The sequence below is a fragment of the Cotesia glomerata genome, linkage group LG5, assembly GCF_020080835.1.
Source record: "Cotesia glomerata isolate CgM1 linkage group LG5, MPM_Cglom_v2.3, whole genome shotgun sequence".
Lineage (NCBI taxonomy): Eukaryota > Metazoa > Arthropoda > Insecta > Hymenoptera > Braconidae > Cotesia > Cotesia glomerata.
This window is the reverse complement of record NC_058162.1, coordinates 23,538,671-23,552,785: the sequence shown is the minus strand read 5'-3', so window position 1 is coordinate 23,552,785 and position 14,115 is coordinate 23,538,671. Positions and strand designations below refer to the sequence as shown.

General features: G+C 29.8%; 1 protein-coding gene across 1 annotated transcript; it reads left to right on the top strand.

Annotated features, from left to right (window-relative positions):
- Positions 1-10,480: 10,480 nt before the first annotated feature.
- On the top strand, positions 10,481-11,821 carry LOC123266146 (putative ankyrin repeat protein RF_0381). The gene is made up of 2 exons (XM_044730174.1): positions 10,481-11,465; positions 11,565-11,821. Exons 1-2 carry the CDS (start codon positions 10,481-10,483, stop codon positions 11,819-11,821), a joined length of 1,242 nt encoding a protein of 413 aa, XP_044586109.1.
- Positions 11,822-14,115: the final 2,294 nt, after the last annotated feature.

Here is a 14,115-nt window from a genome sequence, read left to right as displayed (position 1 = left end):
AGTAGTTATGAGTGCAGACTAGCCAACACAATCTTTGTGGAGGGGTGTGCTATTCCTTATAGTAGCACTGTAAAATACCTTGGGGTGACTATAGATAGTACTCTCTCATGGGAGAATCAAGTAACAAATTTGTGCAATCGCGCTATGAGTATTCTAGCACAACTAAAAATAAACAATGAAATATTTAGTGAAAGTTTACGTATTAAGCTAGTATCTACTTTAATAATTCCTCTCTTTGATTATTGTTGTGCGGCGTATACGAATATGTCAAACAAATTATTATTAAAGATGCAGCGTAAATTGAATTCATGTGTTAGATTTATCTAGAAAGTACCAAAATATGAACATGTTACTCCATATTTCAAAAAGTTAGGTTGGCTAAAGCTTGCAGCGAGAAGAGACTATTTCATTGCTTGTCTGTTTTATAAGGAAATTCGACTAAATTATCGGCAGCTATTGGGCTCAAAACTAGACTTTTTGCCTGTAGCACTGCGTAGAGGTGATGTCCGACAAGACTATCTTCGTATACCGCAGGCTAATTGTGTCATGTATGATAATTCATTCTTAATTCATGGCATACGTATCTGGAATGCACTGCCAGCTGAAACTGTGGCTGTAGATAATTTGGTTGAATTTAAAAATGCTTGCTTCAATCACTTTTTTGAACATGACAATTAACAATTGCAATCTTTATTTTGGATCTTATTTAAATATTTTTTCTTGTAGAATTATTATGACTTTAAATTAAGTTATTTGTTTGTATTAAATAATCTATTTGGATTTTATAACATGAAATTAAATCTAATTGTAAACCTTTAATTAGTTAAGTAATCTTGTAACCTATGTAAACCAATGTAATTTAAATATTGATGGCTTTGAGGGAGCTTAGGTTCCAGAGCCAAATAAATTTTTTATCTATCTATCTATCTATCTATACTTATGGGAGTCCAGCATTAATGAAAATGAGTGTACTAGAATAGGCATTTGATGTTATCGCTGAGGCTAATAAGAAGCAGTAAGAGTAAATGTAAAAACGTATAAAATAAAAGAAGCGCGCAACCATTACTTATTGTTGCTTTTTCGTACTAATATAAACATTAACTATCTCTATTGTTTATTGTTTTATCATTTTTATCAGCGACAATGGCTGCTGCTATGCTTAATAACGAAATTAGTATTATCTTGGCTTGTTGTAAGTACATATTTATATTTACTTGGTAAAAATAATTATGAATGAGAAATCATTAGACAACTGACAATTTTTTGATTTTTTTTCGGTGAATGAATTTTTATCATTTAATTAAAAAAAAATTTCATCTATAGTTTTTTATAATTCCCGCATGTTCAATTTTATTATAAATATTTACTGACTGCAACTAAAATTCTAAAATTTGTCACTTGTCTGCCGATTTCAGAAACATAAGTAATTTTCATTAAAGAAATGACAATGACAATTGCTTATATATTTACAGATAATTCTGGTAGTCGACGATATGTATTTTATTTCCAAATAGATGATCAACCTGCATATCGAGTAGAAAATCTAGATTTTCAAACCTACTTGAAAATCAAACGTATGTACAATTTATTTGTTATAATATTTAAAAAAAATTATGTCTCAATTTTAGAATCAAATTTTTAAACTACTTAAAAAATACTTTCTTTGAAAATTCCCGGTTATCGTCGCCATTTTATTTTTAGACGATCGATTCCGACTCTGAAGAATCGATCTGTCGATTCAACTTGCTCTGAAGAATGTAAACGCGGGTGTTTAGCCCGGTCCAATTGGTCACCCCTTTCCTCTTTTGAAAAGGGCGCCACTGGGATTTTATACACGGTGTCCCAGAAACCGGGGTAGCATGAGAAGGGAAAGATCGGGTCGTGAGAAGTCTGGGAGAAGGCTGTAAATCAATACTGAGAACAATTATTAACAATAACAATTAAATTATTTATTCAGTATAAACAATTAAAATTAACAAATTTTCTTAACAATATTACTCTTAAAATTAACCTAATAATTACTAAATTGTGAGAACCTCTCACCTACGCAGGCACTCGCCAAAATCTTACAAACTAAATATCATCTAACTCTTTTTACACGCTTTTTATTAGCTTCACTTGTATGTCAGTTTGTCAGTATGTAACTCTCCTTCGCATAAAGAGACTACCATAATGATATTATTTAAATTTTGATTATTATCAACCTAGAACCCAGGTGATGACCTTCCTAGTCATCCTCTGATGACCATCCCGAAGTTATATCTCGAAACCAGGTGTTTTCCTCCGTAGGTTTTCATCGGGAATGGCACAGATAAACCCGTACATCAACCCGGAATCCTCTGATGACCATCCCGAAGTTATATTTCGAAACCAGGTGTTTTCCTCCGTAGGTTTTTTACACGCTTTATATTAGCTTCACTTGTATGTCAGTTTGTCAGTATGTAACTCTCCGTGGGTAATTTGCGCGCCTGAATATTTTTGATAATCAACAAATAATAGTTTAAAAAAACTAAAAAATCACGCTTTTATAAATAAACAAAACTAAAAAGTAAAAAATAAATAATAGTTTAAAAAAACTAAAAACACGCTTTTTATAGAAAACCAAACTAAAAAATAAAAAATAAATTTTAATAAATTTAAATTAAGAATAGTGTTAAAAATTTCAATAAATATAAATTAATAATAGTGTAAATAAAAAAATGTATTTTATTTTAAAAAAAGCGTGGGGTGCATGGTGTCAATAGTTATAAATATTTTATTGACAGATATGAGTAGAGTGATTATCATTTTGATATCTTAAAAAGCACCCCACGCTTTTTTTAAAATAAAATACATTTTTTTATTTACACTATTATTAATTTATATTTATTGAAATTTTTAACACTATTCTTAATTTAAATTTATTAAAATTTATTTTCTATTTTTTAGTTTGGTTTTCTATAAAAAGCGTGTTTTTAGTTTTTTTAAACTATTATTTATTAATCATAGACCATTACGCATCTAAACTCTTTATTCAATCATAGACCATTACGCATCTAACTCTTTTTAATCATAGACCATTACGCATCTAAACTCTTTATTTAATCATAGACCATTACGCATCTATACTAAATGAACTCATTATTAGCTACGCCAACCTGACAATAATTAACAAAAGTTTATTTCAACTACCAGAACTAAATTCACATAAAACAACCTCGTCTACCTAACGGAATACCATATTATCTTACTAATTTCTATATAAAATCATCCACCGGACGTTAACTTAATTTCTCAAAATTCTCAATTTATTCATACATCTTAATTACCAATAAAACTGAATCTCAAAACTACGCACTCTCCAAAATTACCAAAATTACGCCTAACAATTACTTAACACGAAATTCCGACCTTCGATTTAAATTCATTAATACATCTTCTTAACTAAATTCATTTTCAACTTACTTAAGGAAGTCCTTTCGCTCCAGTTGAGTCATAACAACTGTAGTAGTAAATTTTCAATAAATTAAAATACAAAACCCATAAAAATTCCTAAAATTAAAAAATAAATAGTATATGAGTCATTAATCGTTGAAATTTTGAAAATTAAAAAAAAAAATAGTTAAATACAAAAATTAATTTGACTGTTGTAAATCAGCTGTTAGTAACCTGTCCGTGATTTGGCAACGCTTTATTTCGGTTGTTTACATTTTTATTTGCACAATATAACCTTAACCGTGTTTAACTTTTTGCAGTCAGTGTAAATAAATAAATTAATTAAAAATGTTTAGTCACAAAACCATAACATTCTAATGTCTCATGGCAGGAATGCTAGTATTTTTTAATTATTGTTTTATTTTTCAATTATGAATTATGAAAATTTGTTAACAATAAATTAACTAATAAGTATGCATGAAAAACATAAGCACGTTAAAGTTTAGTTTGAATTTATTGAATGGTCTGAAGCTCGCGCGCTACGCAACGTTGCCAAATCTTTTGACTCCATTTTATTGTAGGTAACTTGAAAATTTTTTGTGATTTTTAAATATTAATTTCTCAATAAATATCTCGGTAACTGATATATTTTATTGCAAAAAAAGAAACCTGAATATTTCGAAAATCTGATTTTTAGTTTTTTTTTACTTCATCTAATCCATGACTGATAGTATAATTCGAGAAATACTGCAAACGTCTGATTTTCTCGTAAGACTCTGAACAAATACTAACATTTAAAAATTTTATTTTTTCAAAAATTTGTCCGGTAAAGTATAATTTAAACCTCACTATAAGATAAATAAGGACCTTAACTGGACTGTGTTATGCAATAGTGTGTTAAGTACATAGGATTCCCATAGCACTTAACACATTAATGCATAACAGTGTCCAACTATTAGAAAAAAATTAAATTTACTCATAATCTAATATTTTTTATTTTACATTGGCGGCGAAAGGACCTCCTTAACCAAATTTTCTACTAAAGTTATCAATCAATTTATTCTACTAAACCCACTGATTTATTTCATTTCTTGATCTCCACTAAATAATCTTTAACAAAGTTCACTACATAATTTTCTTAACAAGTTCAGTAATCATTTTCTAAATTCACTAAATTTCTCAATAAATACATTCGCTAAATTAACTAAATTAATTAAATTTAGCCCACCGGCCTAAATTTAATTTACCACAATTTCTTAAATTCAACTACTGTAATTCTAAAGCGTCTCAACAAGATTTACAACCATAGAACATTATAGAATGACCTTCACTAACTTAATTACGCATTTTCATTTCTTATTCAAATTTTGTCTTGAAAATTCTTAACTAATAGTATATTACACACCTAGGGAAGTAAAGTAAGAAATGTCTCAGATCACATGTAATTGTTGGCCGAGGCGAAGCCGAGGTCAACAAACATGTGATCTGAGGCTTTCTTATTTACTTCCCGTGGAGTGTATACTATTTTTTTGTCCGACGAAGGCGGAAAGCGGCAACTTAGTTTAGCGCAGCGGGACGAAAGTTGTCATTTTCCGCCCGGAGGGCAAAAATTAATTTATTATAGCCAACAGGCCTATAATAAATTACTAATAAATTTTCTCCCAATAAATTAATAATTAATCAATTAAATTTAATTTTCAATATAAAAGTTAAACGACAAAACTAACTAATTGACCTTGACAATAAATAACTAAGGTACGAACTCGCTAATATAAAAATGGCTGCTCGAGAAATTAATTTTAATTATTTCAGCCTCTTAATTAAATTAATAATCTAATCTGGCCTAAAATAATCGAAAATACCTGGAGACTCAATTATTGTTTTATCCAACGACGACTAATACTCCGGTCCAACTTGGCGGGCTCAGCTGCTTGGCGTCTTGTCGTCTCGAACCAGGGTGCGGTCAGGGTTGTCCAATTCCAAAAATGCTCCGATAACTTCCTCTGCAGTTGCTCTTTATTCTTGACGTCCAAATTTGCACTCTATTGACTTAAACTGATCTCAACAAGGTCACTGATTCACAAAGGCAAAATGCCACTGGCTTCTAGAAGGGAAAAAAGCCTCGATGTTTTTCTTGCTGGCTCTTTTATAACCCTCGAACTCCCGGCTCTCGTACTTTCCTATTGTTACGCCCCGCTTCATTTTTCGGGGATAGTAGTGGGGACTTTTGATTCGCACGCTCGGTGACAAGTCGAAACTCTTGTCAAAAATCGAAAGGTAAGGGAAAGCCCTTACCTACCGTGCGTCAATTATGGGGTCGATAATGACCCAGAGAAGTTCGATTTTCCCTGTTACAAGAATCGATCTAAATAATCGAATCGACAACAGGAAAAGATCGATTCTAGTAAGAATCGATTTTGAATCGTTCATCCCTAAGCCGAGGTCGACAAACATGTGATCTGAGGCTTTCTTATTTCCTGACTGAATAAAGTAGTCAGTACTTGTCTCGGATAGCTTAACTGGTAGAGCCCTTGGCGCGTAACCGAGAGATCTGGGTTCGATTCCCAGTCTGGGCTGTCTGATTATTTTTTCAATTACGGAAAAATTCCCACTGAGTAGGTCCCCCCCTTTCCCCTATCCGTTCTTTCCCAACTCCCTTAAAAAATTTGCTTTAATATGGCCAGCGGCTTTTTCATTTAGCGCAGCGGGCGGAAAATTGACGCTTTCCGCCCGGAGGGAAGAAATAGTATATTACACCCCTTGGGAAGGAAAATAAGAAAAGCCTCAGATCACATGTAATGGTTGGCCGAGGTGAAGCCGAGGTCAACAAACACGTGATCTGAGGTTTTCTTTTTTACTTCCCAAGGGATGCATAATATTTTTTTTTGCCCTCCGGGCGGAAAGTGCCAACTTTCGTCCCGCTGCGCTAAACTAAGTTGCCTCTTTCCGACTTCGTTGGACAAAAAAATAGTATACACTCCACGGGAAGTAAATAAGAAAGCCTCAGATCACATGTTTGTTGACCTCGGCTTCGCCTCGGCCAACAATTACATGTGATCTGAGACATTTCTTACTTTACTTCCCTAGGTGTGTAATATACTATGTGTCCGAGGAAGGAGGAAAGCGGCAACTTTGTTTAGCGCAGTGAGACCAAAGTTGCCACTTTCCGCCCAGAGGGCAAAAAAAATATTTTCTCACCTCCGGGCGGAAAGCGCCAATTTTTCTCCCGCTGCGCTAAACGAAAATGACGCTTTCCGCCTCCGTCGAGGAGAAAAATAGTATACACACCACGGGCAGTAAATAAGAAAGCCTCAGATCACATGTTTATTGACCTCGGCTTCGCCTCGGACAACAATTACATGTGATCTGAGACATTTCTTATTTTACTGCCCTAGATGTGTAATATACTATTTCGGTGGCAAAAGTTTTATTAACTGTAAAATGGTGCTCTACTACAGTTATGCAGTGTCTCTTTTATGGTGAAAAAAATCGGTTTCTATCGACATTTGGTTAGAACTACATTACTTTGGTAATGACGGCTTAATTTACCAACAATTCACATTAGATAAGAAAGTTATATGTTCAGATTTCTATTAACATTTATTTTTCATCTTTACTGCAACTATGCAGTATTCAATTTTTAATTAAAATATTTTTTTCCTATCAATACTTACTAGAAATCTTTGATATTTAAATCGTAGCAAACTGATTACATCGCTTTTCATAAGGAAAGAAAAAAATTTGACAGCAAAATGTCCTCACTACTAAAATTTTGCTCTACTGCAGTGGTGCAGTAACAATTTAATTGCAGATAAAATTATTTTCTATAAATTCCATGATAAATTTTTAATTACTCACGTCAGTGGCAATCAGTAAAATCGCTTTTAATAAGAAAGAAAAATATTTTTGGTGGCAAAAGTTTTATTAACTGTAAATTATTGCTCTACTGCAGTTATGCAGTGTTTCTTTTATGGTCAAAAAAATCGGTTTCTAACGACATTTGGTTAGGACTACATTATTTTGGTAATGACGGCTTAATTTACTAGCAATTCACATTACATAAGAAAGTTATATGTTCAGATTTCTATTAACATTTTTTTTCATCTTTACTGCAACTATGCAGTATTTAATTTTTAATTAAAATATTTGTTTCTTATCAATACTTACTGGAAATCTTTGATATTTAAATCGTAGCAAACTGATTAAATCGCCTTTCATAACTAAAGAAATAAATTTAACAACAAAATTTTCTTAATTCCAAATTTTTGCTGTACTGCAGTGATACAGTAAAAATTTGATAGTGGAAGGAATCATTATTTGAGCAATTTGAAGCTTCTGCGTGAAATATTCTCTTATTTTTTTGTGTTACTTGATTGAGAGAGTAAATCATAGAGATGATTTTCGATTTAATTTAAATAAAATAATCTTTGTTTTACACTGTGACCTCATCGGAAATAGTACTAATATATAGTATAATACTAATATATAGTATAATACTAATATAGTACTAAATAGTAGAAAAGACTTTATTCATGAAATCATTCAACTTTATAAAGGAAAAATGATTCATGTACCAATTGTTAACGTTACTGCATTGAAGCAGTGAGGGAAACGCATTCATGAAATTTACGGCTTCATTGCAGTAAGATAAATGTAGGATTTTCGATTCACAGAGTATGGTGGAATTTTATACAAACAATTTTAAACTAATGAAAAAAAGCAATCTGTTTTTTCTTAGCATTACTGCTTTGAGGTTGTAAAACGTACAGTGAATTTTCAATTTCAAATAGGTTCCCTGATAAAAAAAATTAAATTGACTCAAGAGCCATAATTTTGAACCAAGAATACCATTTTGAAGAAAATGATTTTCTTTATTCAAGAGAATAAATTATTGAAACAAGAAAATTTCCTTAGACCAAGAATAATTCTTCAACTCAAGAATTTATTTTTTTGACTCAAGTGAATGTGGGAAAAAAAATTTTTTTTTACAATTATATATGTTTAAAAAATACTTGAAGCCTTTTAAAAAATTCATTAAACGTTTGACAAGAAATAGAAACTTTAAAAACATTCTATAAAAAAATTATAAGCTTTACTGCAATGGGACCGTAAAAGACAAAAGAATAAATTTTTTTTTAATAATACTATCTTGATGATTTCAAACTACAAACTGAATATAGTTCATTACCGAGGCTAGCCGATCACACGGATTCATTTCTTCTGTTTTTTTTATGCATGTGTAAGTTTTCCCCTTCCATACCAAAGGCCTGACTCTAGAAATAACATTTTTCTAAATTCAATTTTTTAATTTAATATTCAGAGCTTTCAATGTAAATATTACACTCTACAATATGATTCTTATAAAATCTGTAATAACTACATTTGAAACTGTAATTTTTCCAGTTTTTATCACGAAGCGCTACGTTGCATTATATGCTGTAATTTTTCGAGTTTTCTTTTTGCCGTGTGTATTTATGAAAAATATATCAAAAATGCATGTGGGTACTCAAATGAAAGCTCTTGATGAGCGTAACATCGGGATGAGCTTACACACTGTCAAAAAAAGTACTACTCTTAAAAAATTTTCTTGTCACAAGAATATATATTCTTGATAATTTTCAAGAATATATTTTCTTGTTTCAAAAATTGATCGAACTAATCGAAGTATTTATTGCTTAATTCAAGTTAACACATTCGTTTATTAATCTATCGAAATTAATGCCAACATATTATTATCATGATAGATATTGATATTTTTTGTCAAAAAACCAAAATTCATCTTAAACGATTTTTTTCTGGACAAAAATTTCTTTTTTCTCAGTGCATCTTTAAAAATATCAATAATTAAGAAATGACTTTGTATCTTGTGAACTATTGACATTTTTAAAGATGTAAGCTATTTTTAAAAATTTTTTGGTTTTAATTTAATTTTTTTTTTTTTTGTTTGAGGTCTTTTTTTTGCTTCATTTTGATTATTTTTCGACGGAAAATAAACGAATTTGATGGTGAAAAGCTACAGAAACCGTCTTAAACTGTCAAAAACCGTTAGGGGTGCCGTCGTGCCCTAGGTTCCCCTAATTAACTTTTTACATATTATTACTGTATATTTGACAGTTTTTATCTGTAAGTCTGACATCGTATGGTTATGTTATTTTCACATATTATTTCTGTAAATTTGACAGTTTTTCTTTGTAAATCTAACAAAATCTGACCATGTCAATTTAACATTCCCATATCTGTCATTTCCACAGATTATTTTTTTCCGTGCGAAAGTCATTTTATTACTTTACTTTATTAAATAAGTAAAAATCGTCAATTATTAAATTGTTTAAATTATTTTTAATTAAAATAAAGAATTTTGACGAATATTGGGAAGACTAAAATTTAAAAAAAATTTTAACATTATTTTGACTCATTAGTTACGCTCGAACTTTCTTAATGTAGAAAAAAATTTTTGGACACACATATATTACAGTAGGCTACATTCTCTTAATTAAAATACTTATTACAGCACCGAAGATAATGGGAATTTTTTGGGCATTATTAGTAAGATTTCCAGGCTTCTTTTTCATACCTAGGTATTAAAATGTTATTATCATGTCACAATAGAGTATTATTGTATTATTTTTGATAAAAAATTCAAAGAATTATTGTTTCCTTCATAGATCTGAATAAATGTCTTCACTTAAAATCTCATTAAGAGATTTTGGAAACTTATTAAGATTAAAGAAAAATCAATTAGTCTTCAAGGGTCATTTAATGATCTAAACACAATTTGCTAAATATGACCTGGCTAAAGATCTCTCAGACTATGGACTTCCCACTCTAATTCCTCTGTGACCCTACAAAAGTAGAAGAACCAATGACAAGCGCTGGTAGACTGAAAGAAGGGGTAAAACCCTAATAAATTTTTCGAAGAAGGGAGCCGAAAAAGGTTACCTTATGAATTGCTTCAAGAACTCAGATCATTCTTACGACAGAATTCGAAGTGCAAAAACCTTCAAATTCAAAACCAATCTTTCGTAAAGTGCAATTGTGTATCAATCAATATTACTCAAGTACAAAAATGGCAGTGAACAGTTGTGATGTAAAATTGATCCAAAATTTACTGAAATCCGGAGATTTTAATATTAACTCAATATTTTCTTGGGATCGTTACAGACAAATAAGTGTCCTTCAGTTCGCAATTTTAAACTCATGCAACGAACTCATTGACTTTTTGTTGAAAAATCACGTTGAGTTGAACATCAGCACTAATTTTTTGGGAACGGCGCTTCACGTGGCGATCAAGCAAAAGAATCTTGATGTCGTGAAGAAGCTAGTAGTATCTTCCGGAGCTGACATTAACATAATGCCAAGCCATATTGGAATTGTGCCACCACTTCACCGAGCCATTCAAAGTGGTACTTATGACATCACCGAGTTTTTAGTCAAGTCAGGAGCCGACGTAAACTTGATAGCTTACAAAGCCACATTAACATTCGGGTTGTGCAACGGGTCTCCTTTAAACTTGGCAATTTTATTAATTAATGTTCCTATGGTTGAATTGCTATTGAAGCACAACGCCATCATTGATCAAGGATCCAACGAACTACGCTCTTCTCTACAATTGGCTGTAATAAGCATGTTCGAGACTCTTAAGATTTTAAAAATTCTGGAGAAGTTTGGAGCGAAGTTCGAGATAATCAAGGACGGGGAATACACTATGGAGTTCAATGAAACTGTGGAGCAAGATAATCTCGAAATTTTTAAACTTTTTGTTAAAAAGTATGACAATTTTTTGGACATTTCTGATTTGCACGGTAGTAACATAACTATTCATGTTTTTACATTAGGCGGTAAAAATATTTTACAATATTTACTGGACTATGGGACAAACGTTAATGTGGTTGACAAGAATAATTTAAGTATGTTTCATAAACTAGATGATGATATGTATCATGAACTAGATGATGAGACTCTAGAAATAATAAAAGTGATCAAGGATCATATCGTCAAGTTATCCGCAGCCGGTTTATATGTTAACGATAAGAATTCAAAAGCTTTCTATAGTGAGCATTTTAAATCGTTCCGTGAGAAGTGCGAGAAGGAAATAAATGAATTGAAAACCAAAAAAATAAGTGACACTAATTTTAGTTATTTCGATGTAGTAGTTAAAAATTTACATAAATTAGCTGTAGGGTTAAGACATTCAGACTTTTGTTTTAACAAAGAGGCAGTATTAGATGAATTTCCGGTGTATGGTAGCATTATGATTGAAAAATTGAGAAGAGCGGTTAAGAGAAAAGAGCTGCTGAATAATGCAACAGAGTTGTACCATATTTTTTATAAGGATTTACCAGATTTAGTTATTAGAAATATTTTTAATTATTTGAATGACGAAGATTTAAAACTTTTGAGTCAATAATTGTATGAATGTATGCAAATAATATTGCAAATTTATTAACATAATCTAGATTTAATTTTTTAAGTGTAAGTAATAGAATATTTTATTTATTTAAACATAAGTTATTTGATTTTTTATTCTTATTTTTGTCCCTATACTCCGAGAATTTTGGCTCAAAAAAATTTGCTGATCAAAAAATTCAACTATCAATATTTATTTTTAAGCCTGACATAAAATTTAACCATGTTAAAAATTTTTTCCCAAAAAAATTAATGTACATTTTTGGAAGAATATAACTGAAATGCTATTGCACTTGCACATTGAAAGTTAAGAAGAATAATTAGATAAATGGAAAGTAAGTGCGAATTTTATTAATTTTTAATCTGTGTGCTTGTCGAAAAATTAGTAAAATTTCAAGTCAAGTTTTAAAAACTCAATTTTATAATACATCCAGCGATGCGTAGGAAAAATTTCAGGCCATCAAAACTAATAATTATTGAGCTAATTCTCTTCCATAAAACTTAATAAAAAAATTCTAGATAAAATTAATAAATTTTTTTTGAGTCAAATTGAAATTTCAACCACAGACTCTACACATAAATACTCACAAAAAGACTACTATCATGCTAAAATATTGATTTATACTATTTTTTACCACTAACAAAAGCGAAAAACAAAACAATTTTTAACCCACATCAATTTTTCATATATTTTATATACATATTATATATATGTGTTATGAAAAATATAGATGGTACCTTTCATTCAAATATATATCGAGACCTTTCATTTAAGTACCTACATCAATTTTTCATATATTTATAAATATTATATATATGTATATGGGTCATTCCATGTCAAATCGACCAATAATTGGAATCGACCCCTTTCGATTTGGATGAATTTTGGTCAGAAGTTATCTATTATCATAAAACGAAGTTCTGTCAAAGGAAAATAAATAAAAAATTTTTTTCAAAAGATATGCAAATTCAAAATTTCGCGATTTTTCCAGTTTTTCAATTTTGTTTTTGCAATATCTCGAATGCTATTATAGATACAGGAATAGTCTTTCGTTTGTTTAAAAGGGGACACTTGGGGATATTTAAAAAAAAAATATTTTGGAAAAAAATTTTGAAAAATGCCAAATTTGTCAAATTTTGAATTTTTGAAAATCGTCAAAAATGAAGACCGCCATTAAAATTTTGGCTCAATTTTTTTTGTATGATACCTTGTAATTATCTTAAAAGATCCTGAAATTTTTGGATAGGGGTTTTTTTTTCAAAAATATGAATTTTTGAATTTAAAAAAAAAATTTTTGAATTTCAGAAAAAATTTTTTTTGGTTTTTTGTATCTTCTATACAAGTTGAAGTTATGCAGATACATAATATTATAATTTTGAGTATTTAGAAATCAAATGCACGACGTAAATAATAAATTAATTTCAACTTTTATTCATTTTTTAGACATAATCTATAAGTCAGGCTTAACGCATGATATAATTTTTTATTTTCTTAACGCATGATATATTTTGTCCGTTTCTTCACTTCAATTACAGTTTTTACCTCAAATAACTCAAACAGATATTAATTTTCTATAAAAATTAGAAATGATTTCATGAGAAAATCAATTTTTTTCGTTCTTTCGAATACTTATTTACTTACTAATTTCTGCACAATCATAGTTCTCAATCTCAAATTACAAATTATTCCCATGTTAATAAGACAACAAGTGGCATCAACAACTTTAAATGAAGTAAAAAAAGAACAATTAACAAATTCTATCATGCGTTAAGGATGATTTATTTTAAGGATGCAAGATTATGTCTAAAAAATGAAAAAAAAGTTGAAATTAATTTATTATTCAATATTTTCACGTCGTACATTTGATTTCTAAATACTCAAAATTACAATATTATGTATCTGCATAACTTTAACTTGTATAGAAGTTGCAAAAAACAAAAAAAAATTTTTTTCTGAAATTCAAAAATTTTTTTTTGAAATTAAAACATTCATATTTTTGAAAAAAAAAAACCCTATCCAAAAATTTCAGGATCTTTTAAGATAATTACAAGGTATCATACAAAAAAAATTAAGCCAAAATTTTAATGGCGGTCCTCATTTTTGACGATTTTCAAAAATTCAAAATTTGACAAATTTGGCATTTTTCAAAATTTTTTGCAAAATATTTTTTTTTTCAATAGCCCCAAGTGTCCCCTTTTAAATAAACGAAAAACCATTCCTGTATCTATAATAGCATTCGAGATATTGCAAAAACAAAATTGAAAAACTGGAAAAATCGCGAAATTTTGAATTTG